This window comes from Apus apus, chromosome 3 (genome assembly GCF_020740795.1).
Source record: "Apus apus isolate bApuApu2 chromosome 3, bApuApu2.pri.cur, whole genome shotgun sequence".
Lineage (NCBI taxonomy): Eukaryota > Metazoa > Chordata > Aves > Apodiformes > Apodidae > Apus > Apus apus.
In genome coordinates, this window is record NC_067284.1 from 109,549,317 (window position 1) to 109,564,915 (window position 15,599).

A 15,599-nucleotide genomic window follows, 5' to 3' on the forward strand; every position below is an offset into this window, starting at 1 on the left:
TGTTATTGGCCAAAACCAAGACAATGACAAGAATTTGTCATCTCTGAAACCTACCTGAAAAGAAAAGAGCACCAAGCTGTAAGGGAAAGGATCTACTGATGTATGTTTCAGAACAAGATGATCACCTCTGGAGTCAAAGGGTGGCATGTTGTGTACTGGGGCATGAGTCCTAGAATGAGATTAGCTGTGGGGAAACACTGTCAGGGCACCCATAATCATATCTCTTTTATCTCTAATCTTTACAATATGATGTTAATTATTACTTAAAGTTAGTGCTGGGCCACATTGTAATGTCACTGGAGTTCTACAAGCCCAGAATAACTCTGATTAAGAGTGTGGCTTTCTTCCTGTCAGGATCATGACATTGACAGATAATAATCTCAGTGGAAGGAGTCAGCAGCTTCAGGTCAGACTGAGATAATTTTACACCAAGACTGGGTGGGCCTTTCACCAGATGCCTGGAAGACACAAAGTTCTCACATTCCTCAAAGTGGACTTGGTTAACTGATACCAACAATACTGTCACGTGCCATTTAGGAGGTAAATCTTTCTGTTATCACCATGTTATGAAGGTGAAAAGTTCTAAGCTGGTTGGCTGATCTTGTGTGGAAAGTTCAGCAGCATGCCCTATATATTGCAAGAGCTGAGAGGAACCAGCATCTTTTTCCATGGCAAAAATGGGCTCCAGCATCTTCCCACTCTGCCTAACACTTCTACTATATTCTGTGTATGGTACTCCAGTCTCTGTAAGTAGAAACCTGATTTCTACAGGGTGCTCTCAGTCCAGAGACTTCTCATACCTTACACTGCTTGTATTTTGTTCTCTTTCAGGATGGGCATCACTCCAGTGAAGCTGGTAAGTGTTCTGTGAACTCTTCTGAATTCTAAAGCACTTTCTTCTGCTTGCTGTGTGCCACCACAGCTGAACACAATGTTTTCTGTCTTGCAGCAGCAGGTGCTGATGCTGGTGAGATAATAATAGACATTCCAGAGATAAACTTAGGTGAGTTCATGTCTAAATTCTCAGAAGGCTTGAAAAATTGTTAAGGAAAATGCTGAATTTACAGTATTGTAAAAAAGACATGGATGACAGATGGTCAGATAGATCATGGCAGCAAGAGAAATAGAGTTGAGTTCTGAATTACCTCCCTTTGGCTGAGACACATGAATCTATGATGGGACTGTATCCCTGTGTCAACAAGGGATGCAGAGGTCTTTCCCTTCTGAAGTTTGGACAGACCCATGGTGTCCAGGCAGTAGCCAACTGTATCAATTGGACAGGCTTTGGAGTGCCACCAACACTTCCCCCTCCCCCCATCTCTATGATTTTTATAAAGGTTTAAAAAGTGAGCGATAATTTAGAAGTTTATTGAGCTTCTACATAAACAGTAAGGAAACCAAATGAAAAAGACACAAAGCACTGTACTGTCATCCACTAGTTGTTGTTTTTTTCTTGCAATGGGAATTTCTAGATATTCTTTGATGGTGCACTGTATAATGTTCTTCCTGATGAATTACTCCATATTACTAGATTCTCCAGAGCAGTGTCTCATTCTGTGACTGTTACCACTGCCTGACAGCAACAAGAGTTTCTCAAACTAGACATGGATAATGATGGCCACCAGATTTCCACCACCATAAATGCAGGCATTGATGAGTAGTAAATATTGAGCAGAAGTTACTGTTACTTTCAGGCCTGTCCCTATATTTCAGTGCAAAGAAACTAATCTTCATTTTTCTGCAAATGCCTGAGGATGTTAACCTTGTCTAAGCAGGCTCAACATGGTTTATGAGGTGAAATATATTTGATATTTCATGTACCTAATTTTTCATTGAATTGCTTTTCAGCTGCTGGACTGGATCTCTTTCAAGGTGATATCTTGCTCCCTGTAAGTACTTAAAAACTTGGAATTTGTCACTTGTCCTAACTAGTTTTGGTATCAATCAGCCCATCTCTCCACAATAGGTGCATCACCAGCTGTTAATTCCTTTTTTTCAGCAAAACGAGCGCAATGCCCTACGGAATGAGACCTACAGATGGAAGTTCCCCATTCCATACATTCTGGGTGATAACCTAGGTAATGCAGATACAGATTTTAGTTCCAATCCTTATTTGCACTTGAGTCATACTGTGACTAAAAAAAAATAATTCTCTTTTTCAGACCTGTGTCCCTCACAGTAAAATTCACTAATAACTAGATTTCTTCTTTATATTAAAACCATTTTTTTTCTTCTAAAGCTGTCATAGCAAAACACAATTTAATAAAATTCAATAAGTTTTCAGTAATTTTTCTTTTGGTCCTGTGCACCTATCTCCAGGGTGGATGATCTGCAGTGTGTTAAAGATGCTTTCTGGATGTATGTTTTCCAGATCTGAATGCCAAAGGAGTCATTCTTCAGGCATTTGAAATGTTCCGTCTGAAGTCTTGCATTGATTTCAAGCCATATGAAGGAGAGGAAACCTACATATTCTTTAAAAAAGAAATTGGGTAAGAGTTATGTCAATTTCTGCTTAGTTTTGCTGTATAGAATCAGGTGGGAACTCATCTTAATTCAGCAGTTTAAAAGTGTAGTCTGCTGTCAGCAGAGAAAAAGGCCACTGGGACTGTAACTCATCTTACAGTCTTAGACATGAAGCCTGGAAGCAGCTGCCTCCCTCTGCTGACTGCAGAGGTTGCTCAAGTGATGAACTTGGAATGGGCATCTGATGTTTGGATGGTTAATCTTTGAGGAGGTGGATGCCAGCATTGCTGGGTTTTCTTCAGCTGCTTCCATTTTCACAGAATCATAGAATCATTAAAGTTGGAAGGGACCTTAAAGATCATCAAGTTCCAACCCCCCTGCTATGAGCAGGGAACCTACCACTAGATCAGGTTGCACAAAACCTCATCCAACCTGGCCTTAGAAACCTCCAGGGATGGGACATCAACAGTGTCCATAGGCAACACATTCCAGTTCCTCACCACCCTTATAGTGAAGAACTTCTTCCTAATATCTAAACCAAATCTCCCCTCTCTCAGTTTAAAACCATTACCCCTTGTCCTATCACTGTCTTCTCTGATGGAAAGCCCCTCCCCAGCTTTCCTGTAGCCCCTTTCAAGTACTGGAAGGTGTTATAAGGTCTCCCCAGAGCCTTCTCTTCTCTAGGCTGAACAGCCCCAACTCTCAGCCTGTCTTCATAGCAGAGGTTCTCCAGGCCTGTGATCATCTTGGTGGCCCTTCTCTGGACCCTTTCCAACAGCTCCATATCTTTCTTGTGCTGAGGGCACCAGAACTGTACACAGTGCTCCAGGTGAGGTCTCACCAGAGCAGAGGGGCAGAATCCCCTCCCTGGCCCTGCTGGCCACACTTCTCTTGATGCAGCCCAGGACACAATTGGCTCTCTGGGCTCCAGCACACACTGGTGGCTCATGTTTGGCTTCTCATCAACTACCACCCCAAGTCCTTCTCCTCAGGACTGCTCTCCAGCCATTCTCCCCCCAGCCTGCATTTGTGCCAGGGGTTGCACTGACCCAGGTGCAGGACCCTGCACTTGGCCTTGTTGAACTTCATGAGGTTGGCACTGGCCCACCTCTCCAGCCTGTCAAGGTCCCTCTGGATGGCCTCCCTTCCCTCTAGGGTGTCAACCCCACCACACAGCTTGGTACCACCAGCAAATTTGCTGAGGATACATTCAGTCTCACTGTCCATATCTCCAACAAAGATGTTAAGCAGCACTGGTTCCAATACTGAGGAACACCACTCGTCACCTGCCTCCATTTGGACATTGAGCCATTGACCACAACTCTCTGGGTGTGGCCATCCAGCCAATCTCTTATCCACTGAGTGGTCCATCTGTCAAATCCATGCCTTGTCAGTTTGGAGACCAGGATGTCATGTGGGACAGTGTCAAATACCTTGCACAAATTCAGGTACATGATGTCAGTTGCTCTGCCACCATCCACCATCCCTGTAGCCTTGTTGTAGAAGGCCACCAGATTGGTCAGGCATGACTTGCCCTTATTGAAGCCATGTTGGCTGTCACAGTTTCCTGTTTCTGTGTATGCATTATGTTTCTTGGCACGTTTCTTGGCAAAATGGCAGCTGATAAGAGGACTAAACTTCTGTGTATCTCAAATCAGAGGTGAGCTTGTCTAACTCAAAGGATATAAAAAGAGCTGGCCTCATGCAAGTGATAGTGAGTATGTTTTGGGGATTAGTCTGCTTTCAGACCAGAGTGTAGTGTATCAAGGCACCTGCTCAGCACCTAAATGATTTATGTTGCTCCTTTTTGTATTTAAATCTGTTTTGATATTACTTTAAATCCAGTGAGTAGGCTGAGAACTTAAATACACAGAAGAAAACTCAACAGACAGAAATATCTCTCTGTATTGCAGGTGTTGGTCCATGGTGGGGAACCTGCAGACTGGACAAACCCTCTCTATTGGGGAGAGGTGTGACTACAGAGCAATTGTAGAACATGAGATCCTGCATGCTTTGGGATTTTATCATGAGCAGTCAAGAATGGACAGGGATGACTATGTGACCATCTGGTGGGATCAAATTATTACAGGTGGGTTTTGACCTTTTGTAAAGTGCAGAACGATCAATTTCTTCTTTTCCCTTCTAGATTTTATAACATTCTTAAATATAGGATTTAAAAAATACTAGGCCACTCCTGACAACCCTGTAAATTAATTTGTAAGTAAGTGTAGCTGGATTTTAATACAACTTCTCTGGTGAAAGACTAGAGACTACCTAAGGCCAGAAGAGAGAGAGACCCTGCTTGGAAGTCAGCAGATTTAATTTCCTTTTGGCCCGTGACTGGTTTGGTCTCTGATTTTGAACAAATCACTTCCCCTTTCTAAGACTGTTTTCTCTTGTTGTGTAATGCAAATTGTAAACTTACTGGGGTGTGTGTTGGGATCCCAGCTTGTCCTGAGCTTTGATGTGGCTCTTCTCAAAACCTGATTCAGGTTTTCCTGGAACTGGAAATACTTTTTACATAAAGAAGCCTTAAAGTGATTAAATCAGACAGGACACATAAAATAGAGCTTTACCTTGCTCTCCCTTGCCTACTGATCTGATCTTTTGAATGGTCATGTGCATTATAACTTGCCTCTACCCTGTAATTGCAGTGTCTTTTGGGATGGCTAAGCAGGAGGTGGGATGTGGATATTGATTTTTGCAGACTATTCTTTTTATTGTTAGGAACACCACTAAAACCAATTCACCTTATTACTAACTTGGTCTTATCTTGAATCATGGTAATGTGTAAGATGATGATGTTAATAATATCTAGACTCTGACTTTGGGGGCCCTTTTTGCTGTGCTCTGTAACCTCCAAAGCAAGAAGATTTATAATGCCCTGTTGTCAGCTTCATGATGTACAGAGGTATGGAAAAGCTAGGCAAAACTGTGCTCATTCTCTGTGCTTTCCCCTCCAAAAAAAATACACCATTGCATCCTCTCAATGTGTGGTATATTCAGCAATCCCAAATCTGGAACAGCAAAAAAATTACTAAGATGATAGACTTCAGTGTGACAGCATCCTGAATGGAGTCCTCAGGCTGGGCTGGTATCATCACAGTCAAGTCCTATATTCTGTAGGTTTCTATCCATACTATAAAATGTAATTTTCCAGTTAGGCAAATTCCTTGAGGAGAAAACTTCTACTGAAGCCATTTGAAAGATGTCTGTTCCTCTAAGGGGAAATGATGTGACTGTGCTCTGTGTGTGTCTATGTGTGCACACACACATCTCTTCCTGTATTAGTGATCTGCAATCGTGCAACAGCAGGGTAGCAGTCCTTGTCGTAATGAATTTCATAAAGTGCAGCACAGAGAGCTGACTGGTGAGAGAAGAGATCCCCTATTCATGTTGTGTTGACAGAAAACCTGTTGGACTTCAGCAAAATCCCACAAGGTGCCTAATGAAGCAGCATCCTCTCTGTGTGGCTTCTTTCTTTCAAAAACACATAAAAGTGACCTTTTACCTGGTAATGATCTTAAAAACCAGCATCACTGCACAGGTGTATGTCCTGCCAAGGACATCATAAACAAGAATCTCACCCTTCTTGATAAAGGTGCAATTCAAGTACCTGTAACAAAACAGTCCCAAGCTCAAATACAATCTCAAGCCTGGAACTGAAGCCCTTTGCACCCAGAATAGACTTGCAGAAGGGAAGGACAGACTTACCACACAGAAGCTGTCATTATCTGCTGAGCACAGTCATGTGCTGTTTCTTCTTGGAGACAAAACACCCAATATTCTGAAAATACTTGTCACTGAAAATTCTGGCAACCTCTCTTCCATACCAAAATATGTGAAATGGCTCCCTCTCTCTGCCCTGTCAGACACCTTCATAATGAAAAACCTTCTCTAAGAAACAATGAAAAATGTGTTTACAAAAGACATTTAAATAGAAACATCATAGCAATAGTGACAATCCAGGTTAAAAATTTAGATATCTTTTTCCCCACAGTCCTAATGTAGTCTTTGCTTCCAAGAGGAACAGACCCTGGAGGCACTCCAGGACTGTCATACCTGTCTCCTGAATGAGTGGAGGACTCCAGGACCTCTCCATGTCCATATATGATCAAATATCCTGGGAAACATTTGCATCAATGCTAACAGGCTCTGGAATGGAGCACTTAAGTCCTTAAATTTAATCCTTCAGAATGCTGACTATTAGACCATTTAATCTGACCTCCTATATATATCCATTCTTTACAGCTCTTTGATGTATGATTTTGAACTTATTGAAGTCACATGTGAATGCACAGAACTGCTTTGTTGTCCAAGTTACCTCATAAATCTTGCTAAATTTGAATATTTTACTTTTTTAAAAAAAATGTTTTAACATTTTAATTGCTTTTGGTTATATAAATTCTGCTTAGAACACTGTATCCGAGGGGCTATGTTAAAACCATTTCCTTTCCTCTTTCTCTAAAAGTGAAGCACTTTTCTGTTCTTTTACCAGACAAAGAGCATAATTTTGTGAAGTACGACGATGGCTACATCACTGATTTGAACACCCCCTATGACTATGAATCAGTGATGCACTATGCACCTTTTTCATTTAACAAAAATGCCAGCATCCCCACTATAACAGCAAAGATACCAGAATTTGATGACATAATTGGACAACGTCTAGACCTCAGTGCCATTGACCTGGAAAGACTGAATCGCATGTATAACTGCAGTAAGTCATAACTTAACCATGGCAAGCTCTGTTTATACTTGAGCCAGGCTGGTTTACCTCCCTTATGCCTCTAAACCCACAAAAACTCTTCTCAGGTGCTCTTGAGGAAGTATGGGAGAGGGCATGTGCTGTGGAGACCCAAACTGTTTATTCCCTCTCTTTGGCTCTGCAACTGTTACTACTTTTGTAAAAGCTGAGTTGCTCAATGAAAGTCATTCAATTTACATCATTTCTTCCATGCTGCTCCTAGGGGTTCAGTTGTGTGGTTGTGTTCTGCTGGTGTGTGGGCAGCTTCATTGTGAGGGGAAAGCAACTGTGCTTTGTCCTCTTTTACTGATGTTTGGTCTTAATTACATTATTTTGTACGTGAGATTGGCTAAGTCTAGAGTCTGACACTGTCTAGTTGGTTGCTAAACTGGTGGAATGTGTTACCACCATGTGTGATTATTAGCAAGAAGTTATTGTGCCCATGGATCTGTCAACAGAAATATCAACTTGCAGGCAAACTCAGCCGAACTGGCCTAAGATAACTGGGTGGACTTTGCCTGGAATGAAAGAACAGTGTTCTTACAAAGCAGACAAATGAGCCATGAAGAACAACAAACCCCAGCAGAGGAAGGCTTAAATGAAACATCAACAGCTTGTGTCTCCAAGGTTTACAAGCAGGAACAAGGACAGCCACCAGCAGTCAGTGTGCTTCAGCGTGGTGTGAGATTTTGTTAACCTTCTGCAAAGTGGTCAAATGTTATGTTTATGCAGGGAACCCTCCAGGAATCAAAATTTTCCTCTTTTGATTCTTTGGGCTCACATCTGCTGTGGGTTAAGTCTTCTCTATATGATGTCTTTTCTAGTGTAAACAACCACCCCCCAAAAAAAAAAAAAACAACACAGAAAAACCAACATTAGAGCAGACTTGTGTTTTAAAGGAGATATTACTTTGGAGGTAACCATGTGTGCATTTTTTTCAGCTTCAACTCATACTTTTTTGGACCACTGTTCTTTCGAGCTTGAAAATATCTGCGGCATGATCCAGGGCACCAGGGATGATCTAGACTGGGTCCATCAACTGAGTGCTACAGGGCAGCAAGACCACACAATTTCTGGGCGTTGCAGAGGTAAAGGGATGTAAAAGAACACTTTCCTATGGAAAAGGGATTATCTGGAATAATGGTCCCTTGTGCATGTCTGTGGTGATCTGCATGCTTTAAATACAGAGTCTTTAACAGCTTCTCTGAACCTGCCATTGTTGTCAACTCTTTGAGAAAGTCCAGCACTTGCTGCTCTGAAAACACAGGATTAAATTACTATATTTAAGACACTACCCAGCAAATTTCCATGTCGTAATGTTTCTAGTTAAGCAAAAAGCCTTTTTTCTTTTCACATCTTGGCCCTGTGAGTGTGAGTTTATGGTTGTACTTGGTGCTCTCATTAAGCTTTTTCATCATAGTGGAATGTTCTCCACACCAGCAAGATAAAATGAGACATAGAACAATCTTAACTAGAGGCCTTTTAAGTATAACCAGGAAAAGGTTTTACAGCAATTTCCAAAGTCTGAGTAAGAACTTACCCCATGATAAGGATGAAACAACACTCATAGACACTCATAAATGTTAGGTTTGCAAAGTGAATAATAAATTAAGTTTGAAAAGTGCTGGTCCTGGAGGTAGAAAGAAGTTTCAAAGTATTTTTATGATAGATGTGTAGGGATCCTTTTATTTTTCACGTTAATTTTGCCATTTTTCAAAGGAAGAAAATCTCAAAAAGGGTGGAGTCAGCCCCAGTCACAGGGTGGTAGCTTGCAAGTGAGAATAAAGATTAAATCCCAACAGGGAGTCCTGAAAAGCAAGGGCCTGGTTTGTCATTATTTAGGCAGTGGAAGCTACTACAGGCTTTAAAAAAAATATATTAAAAAATCGCTGTCAATTTTGCCCAAGTACAGAGTGAAGGAATCCTGGCCTATAGCACATTCTGTTGGGCTTTTTTACTCTTCCATAAAGGAAAAAATTGACTTGCTGCACTCAAGAATAGACTTTTCCCCTTACGTGACCCACCCACTGGAAAGAAAAGAAATCCTCAGCCTCTTATGTTGCTGGTATTTGTCAATCGGGTTTGAGAAAACAATATAACTCAATAAAACCATCTGGCAGCTTCTGTAAGTGCATACTCCTAATCTTCATCTGACTTTTTTCATTCATTCTCTTTCTTTTTTTTAATCTTTTCTTTAATTCCCCCACCCCCACCCCCTCTGGATAGTATAATTATAACTGAAAAAGAATCAAGCTGAATTATTTGAGATTATTGGGTAAAATCTGATCTGTTTTAAGTAAGCACTTAATAGCACTTTACCATCTAGTGACTTGATACTAAATTACTAATAATATTCTCTGAATACCTCCCCTCTGGAGAGGGATGGTGAGGGTCTCCAGAGTGCCCAAATTAATTGCATGAGTAGGGAGTGTCTCTCTTTTGGACACCTTCAAAGGCTCCCTGACTCCATCAAGAATTTAGGCATTTCTGGATAATTTCTTCTGCAGCCATCTCAAGTGGGGGCTAATTTTAGGTTTCTAACATGAATAGTTTGATTATTTGGTTTTTTACTTCTTACAGGCTAAATTGAATGAGGGAAGTACAGCATAATACTTAGGGAGGAGGTGGCAGCCTGGCTCTGGATTTGATCCCTGTATCTCCATGCTGAAGACTGCTAAGGCCATATCCTAGCAGCCACAGATGATTAATGTTGCCATTATTTGACATACTTATCAAAAAGGAGGTAGAGCCTAGATGATCTAGGACTTTGGTAGTGCTGTAAGCTCAACAACAAAGTTAGGCACCTGTATGAGACTCACAGTTCTGTTTACCACTTGGAGCCACAGCCGTCGTACTTACATTAACATAATTAAATTTAAAATAAATTTAACTTGTGGTGAAGTGTCACACGTGCACAAAGCACTTTAGGTATCTTTGGCAAGGTTTCTATGGGTATGAGTTCAAAGCATTGCTGCTGTGTAGGAGGTAGAGGAGAAAATCCTCCTGACATGGTTAGAGCAAACATGATAAACAGCTCCACTAACCATGCAGGAGGCTGTGCTGCACTTATGCAGCTACAGGTTTAACTGATGATGCCCCAGATATTAGCTTGGACAAGAGTCCAAGGAAGCAGCCCCCAACAGAGGAAGCTTTCATACAAACAGCTAAAAGCATTTCTCTTGTTCATTTAATCACAGACTATGATGAATAACTAAAGAGAAATGCAATACAGATAAGATGTGACATGTTCACGTGACACCAAGAAGAGACACGTGCAAATGGTGAATTCCTCATAAATACAAGAATAAAATGAGACATTTCAAATCTAAAGTAAAGTATTCTTCAGAAAATATTAGTGGGAAATTAAGCAAGAGGGGCAGGAATTCTGAACTAATTTCCATGAACTGAGAAGCTGAGTCCTGAAAAGTCTTTGGATAAGCTGTAAAAGAGAGCTTCATGGTCAAGGTCAGGAGAGTGTAGTTCTGTGTCCAATTCTTTTATCTTCACCACTGATAAGAAATTATCTTACTCTTTACAAGGCAATAAAGCAAATGATCTCCAGGATTGCATCTTTATATTATCTTCCATATAAATAAAGTAAAAAATGTTTACTGGTTACTGGCAGTCAGCACTGAATCCTCTGCCTCGTATCTCTGACATCCCAGAGGCATACAACTTCCAACTAGACCAAGAAATGCAAACTTGACATAAACTACCAACAACGAGTTCCACATATAAGCTAAACTACTAGTCCTGTTCTTATCCTGACCTATCATGGATGGTTGTCCTATACCATTTCCTCTGCTATTCCTGTTAGCTACTACACTTATGCCTAACTAAAAATGTGGAGTTGAAATATTAAATTTACACCTTGCAGCTAGCAGGAAATCTGGGAAGAGATGGTGACACTCTACATTTCCTTCACAGATGCTGGTTATTTCATGTACTTCAACACCAGCTCTGGCAAGGCAGATGAGGTGGCAGTCCTAGAGTCTCGAATCCTTTATCCAAAGAGAACTCAGCAATGCCTCCAGTTCTTCTATAAGATCACAGGAAGCCTTTCAGACAAGCTGGTCATCTGGCTTAAAGAGGATGATGGCACTGGGAATGTTCGCAAGATGAGGAAAATTCAAACTTTTCAAGGTAATTCTGGAAATATAAGGAACACATAGAATATTGGGGCAGGGAAATTTGTCTTACTGAGTCCATGAATGCAGTGGCTTAGCCCAGAAATCAAAGCTGCCAGAATATCTTGCAATCTGGCTAAGAATGTTGGTATTACATGTATGCATTTAGTGACGAAACTGTGGGTTGTAATAATGTAATGTAGGTGCTCCATAGCAGAAGTCACCATTTCCTAATAATGTTACATTACACTCGTTGATAGAGAGAGACCCCAAACTCTGCTGGAGATCAATTGACTAGACCTCCACTGGCTGTTATATCATCTGACAGTGAGATGTTCAGATGTAAATGCCTATGCTCATCTAGGAATCCCAGCCAGGTTTTTAATATGGTTTGAAATACAAAAATGTTATTTTGGAAATGTGAACTCAGTTCCCACTTTGGGTGATTTTGCTAAACAGGCCAAATTCAGCCACTGTGGCACTGTATGTTTTTGTTGTCGAAAACCCAAGACCTATGCTAATCTGCCTGTATTAAGCTGCAGCAGTTTGCAGAGATTAAGTCCCTGGAAAAGTGGCAGCAAGTTAATTCTAACATGTTTGGTCATTGGCTCCCATATACTTATTCTGTCTTGGACTTTAGCCTGTTGCCCTTTATACCAGAGACTGTTACTCAATCATGTGTGAAAAGTTCCTCACGCAATGTATCTGGAGCATTTAGATGGTAGGGCAACGTGCACATACAATAATTGCAGTATCAACTTTAGATCTCCAGCCTTCAGGACTCTGCGAGAGGTCCAGTTGTCTAAAAATACAGCTGGAATGGATGGTTAGGAATAAGCTGCTTCGTAATATCACTCATCAGGGTGATGTCAATGTTTTGCTTTCCCTTTACCAAAGCCGATAATGACTATAACTGGAAAATTGCCCATGTAACTCTCAACGCACAGAAGAAGTTCCGTTACCTCTTCCAAGGACTCAAAGGCAACCCCAGCTCTTCATCTGGTGGGATTGCTATTGATGACATCACGCTGACAGAGACCCCCTGCCCCACAGCTGTGTGGATTGTACGGAATTTCAGCCAAATCCTCAAAAAACCAACAAGTGACTTTATTCAAAGCCCCCGGTTTTATAGCCCTGAGGGTTATGGTTTTGGCATAACTTTGCAACCCCACTCCAGAATCAGTGGCTACACTCGTGTTGCCTTTCACTTGTGCAGTGGAGAGAATGATGGTGTTCTGGAGTGGCCAGCTCTGAACCGCCAAGCTATACTCACAGTGCTGGACCAAGACTCTGATGTCTCAAAAAGGATGTCCTCAAGCAAAAGCTTCACCACAAGCAAAGACCATGTTAGCCCAGGTAAGTGGGGCCTGCCTGGAGGAATCATGAAAATGAAATCCAGAGAGTCAGAGTGTAGGACTCAGAGCTGGTCAACTTTGGTTGCATTTCTCTGTTTGGGACACTTTCCTGTGTATGACTTTCCTGTATATGACTCAGAGTTCCTGTCTGCAAAAAAATCATCTAGTGGGAAAAGTGACACATAGAAGGTTGGAGTTATTATGAAGGATCCCTGGGATATCTGAGTTTGACACTGAATGCAATGACTCTCCTAAGAGTTGGCAATTCCCATTCTACTTGTAGTTTGCCTATTATGATTGCTGTCGTATCATCACAGGATGGTGCAATGCCAGCAGGGTGCTGTATTCTGTTATTAAATCAACAATAACATAAGTGAAAACTGCATTCTGGAGGCTTGGTTACCTTGAACATACGTGGTTGGAAACAACAGGGTAGCTGTATTTCAGGAAAAAATACTGAAAACACCTGTGAGATCAGCCTGCAGCAGCTGAAGCCTGTCTTGCTCGGCTGGGTGCAGACTGCAAATTATGAACTGTATCAGACAGGGGCTACCTTTTAACTCCAGGTTTATATAGCATGTACGAGTTCCATATCCACCCTTAGAATTTCCCATGGATGTGGCAATTTGAAGAAATGAGAACAGGTTAATATTGAGTTTGGTACAGAATTAAATGCTAGAGATTAATCTCCATCCCTCTTCACTTTTTCCAGTGGAAGTTTAGCACTCACTTTTTCAGCAGGAGGTTTTAAGCCTTAGATATGAGGATGTTCAACAGAACCATAGAAATGAGCAAAATCTGCTAGACTCTAAACCTGAGGCAATTAAAAACTGATGAGGAAGTGTCCTTAAGCAGGAAGGAGCTCTTGGCTGCTGCTGATGATGAGGTAATTTGCATTTGGTTCGTCCTCAATGAAAGGGGAGTTGTGACATTTCAATGCCCTCACATAGACTAAGAGTTCTCATGCAGACCACACCTAAGGATCTGCTGGTACCCATAAGTTGTCAGTCCTCTGTGATTCAGTTGGGCATTTCAGCTCTGAGCTTGACTTTGCAGCACAAATCCTGTTTAACACTAATGCAGACAAACGTTGTGTCATACTTCCAGCTGCAGAACTTCCTGGTTCTTATTTGCCACTCGTATTGCTTTTGCAGAGGATAACAGAACCTTAATCTGGGATAAACCATCAATTGCTGGGATATTTGATGCCTCGTGCAATTGCTATAGAAGTCTATCATGGGGGTGGACTAACTTCATGTCCCACAGCCAGATGAGACGGAGAAGCTTCCTGAAAAATGATGACCTGATTATTTTTGCTGAATTTCATGGTAAAGACCCTCTTCCTGATTCTCTTTGTAAAAATAAATGGGTGACGCTTTCTATCTCTTTTCACACATTCACATAATTATTGCCACCAATATCTGAGTCATCTTCTCTTCTAACGGGAATGAGCTTTTAAAAGCATTTATCTATTTTAGTTTCAGGTGGGTGACACTGACTGAAGTGATTAGGAGTTTAGAGGAAGCTAAATGGCAATGATTTACTGAAGGTTAACTTCTTAGACACCATTAAGCACTCTAACCAATAGCTACGTGCACTTTAGCTCTGAAAATACTAAAAGGCCTTCCTCACACTTGACATGATTTTTCAACCTACACAACACCACTGATTCACCTAACTAGTTACCATAATTTCAGTATTATTTTCTATCTTGTGATTTCAATATGCAGAACTTGCTGTGTATGACAATGTCACAAGCCGGTACTGGGGGGCTACTGGGAAGCTCTGTAAAGGGCAACAACTGGTCAAGGAGTCTCCTCTGGTCCACAAAGGACCCTGCGAGTCCTGATATGAAGAATACAACACAGAGCATCACTCACTGTTATCTGATATATTTCCTTCCTGTTTCCTTTTTTAAAAGATATAACTCACCTCAATTACACTGAAGTCCCTGTTAAACCTCAACAATTTTCCTTCATGGAAGACCTCACTCTTGAAAGGCAGAAGAGAGCAGCCCAGGATATGGAGCCCATTCAAGACCAGCTGCCTTATCTGCAAGACCCATGTGACCCAAACCCTTGCCAGAATGATGGAATCTGTGTCAATGTGAAAGGGAGAGCAAGCTGCAGGTACCATGGACCTCTTCCCTGCTTACTTTGATTTTTCTTCTGAACCAAATCATGCAGCTAATAAGTATTCAGAGCTACAGACCTCAGAGGTCTGAGCTATTCAAGGAGCAGTAGGAACAAAACACTTCACTGCAGTGACCAGTTTCTACTAGCAGTCATAAGGGGAGGCAAAGCAACCCCATTCTGTGATGCTTCCAAGGGATGCAAATAACCTACAAGCAAGATGGAATGTTGTGATATGAAGCTCTCTAATGGGAACTGCCCATCTGGGCTAGTGAGTGTGAGGACCTTGAGGTGGGCCTATAGGGCAGGACAAAACCCCTGATTCATGTGAATCTGTGCTTTATTTTCCCAGGTGCCCATCAGGACAAGCCTTCTTCTTTACTGGTGAGAGATGTCAATCAATGCAGGTCCATGGGAACATTCTGGGAATAACAATTGGTGGAATTGCTGGAACTATTGTTTTAACCATCATCCTCATCTCCATGATGGCTAGACGATAAAGAACAGCAGGGTTATAAATCTCAGCCTGGTGTTTTTCCATAGTTCATAAGACATCATTTTCCAGTGAAAAATTATGAATACAACTTGTAGAAAATCAGTCAGCATATGGATGAAATACTCTGTCAACACCTTGGGAGAACCTTGTTTACTCTGCAGGACTTGGCAGTTAGAGAACTGCTGCCCAGTGAAAGTTTGTACCCTGTCTCTCTTGTGCATTCTTTGAGTGTTTCATTTCTTCATCCAGCAGCAAGCAGCAGTTCTGAGAGTCCATACA

General features: G+C 41.5%; 1 protein-coding gene across 1 annotated transcript; it reads left to right on the forward strand.

Annotated features, from left to right (window-relative positions):
- Window positions 1-677: 677 nt before the first annotated feature.
- On the forward strand, window positions 678-15,576 carry MEP1A (meprin A subunit alpha). The gene is made up of 14 exons (XM_051614580.1): window positions 678-746; window positions 832-856; window positions 950-1,003; window positions 1,849-1,889; window positions 2,000-2,078; window positions 2,372-2,489; window positions 4,377-4,552; window positions 6,962-7,183; window positions 8,152-8,298; window positions 11,138-11,353; window positions 12,235-12,693; window positions 13,847-14,020; window positions 14,614-14,821; window positions 15,177-15,576. Exons 1-14 carry the CDS (start codon window positions 678-680, stop codon window positions 15,322-15,324), a joined length of 2,136 nt encoding a protein of 711 aa, XP_051470540.1. The 3' UTR covers window positions 15,325-15,576.
- Window positions 15,577-15,599: the final 23 nt, after the last annotated feature.

What these genes read in the sequence shown, in the direction of transcription:
- MEP1A (XM_051614580.1), top strand. Translation starts at nt 678, where the DNA reads ATGGGCTCCAGCATCTTCCCACTCTGCCTAACACTTCTACTATATTCT. An exon ending in AATTTCTGGGCGTTGCAGAG is followed by an intron (nt 8,299 to 11,137) that starts GTAAAGGGATGT and finishes TTTCCTTCACAG; the next exon opens with ATGCTGGTTATTTCATGTAC. An exon ending in TATTTTTGCTGAATTTCATG is followed by an intron (nt 14,021 to 14,613) that starts GTAAAGACCCTC and finishes CTTTTTTAAAAG; the next exon opens with ATATAACTCACCTCAATTAC.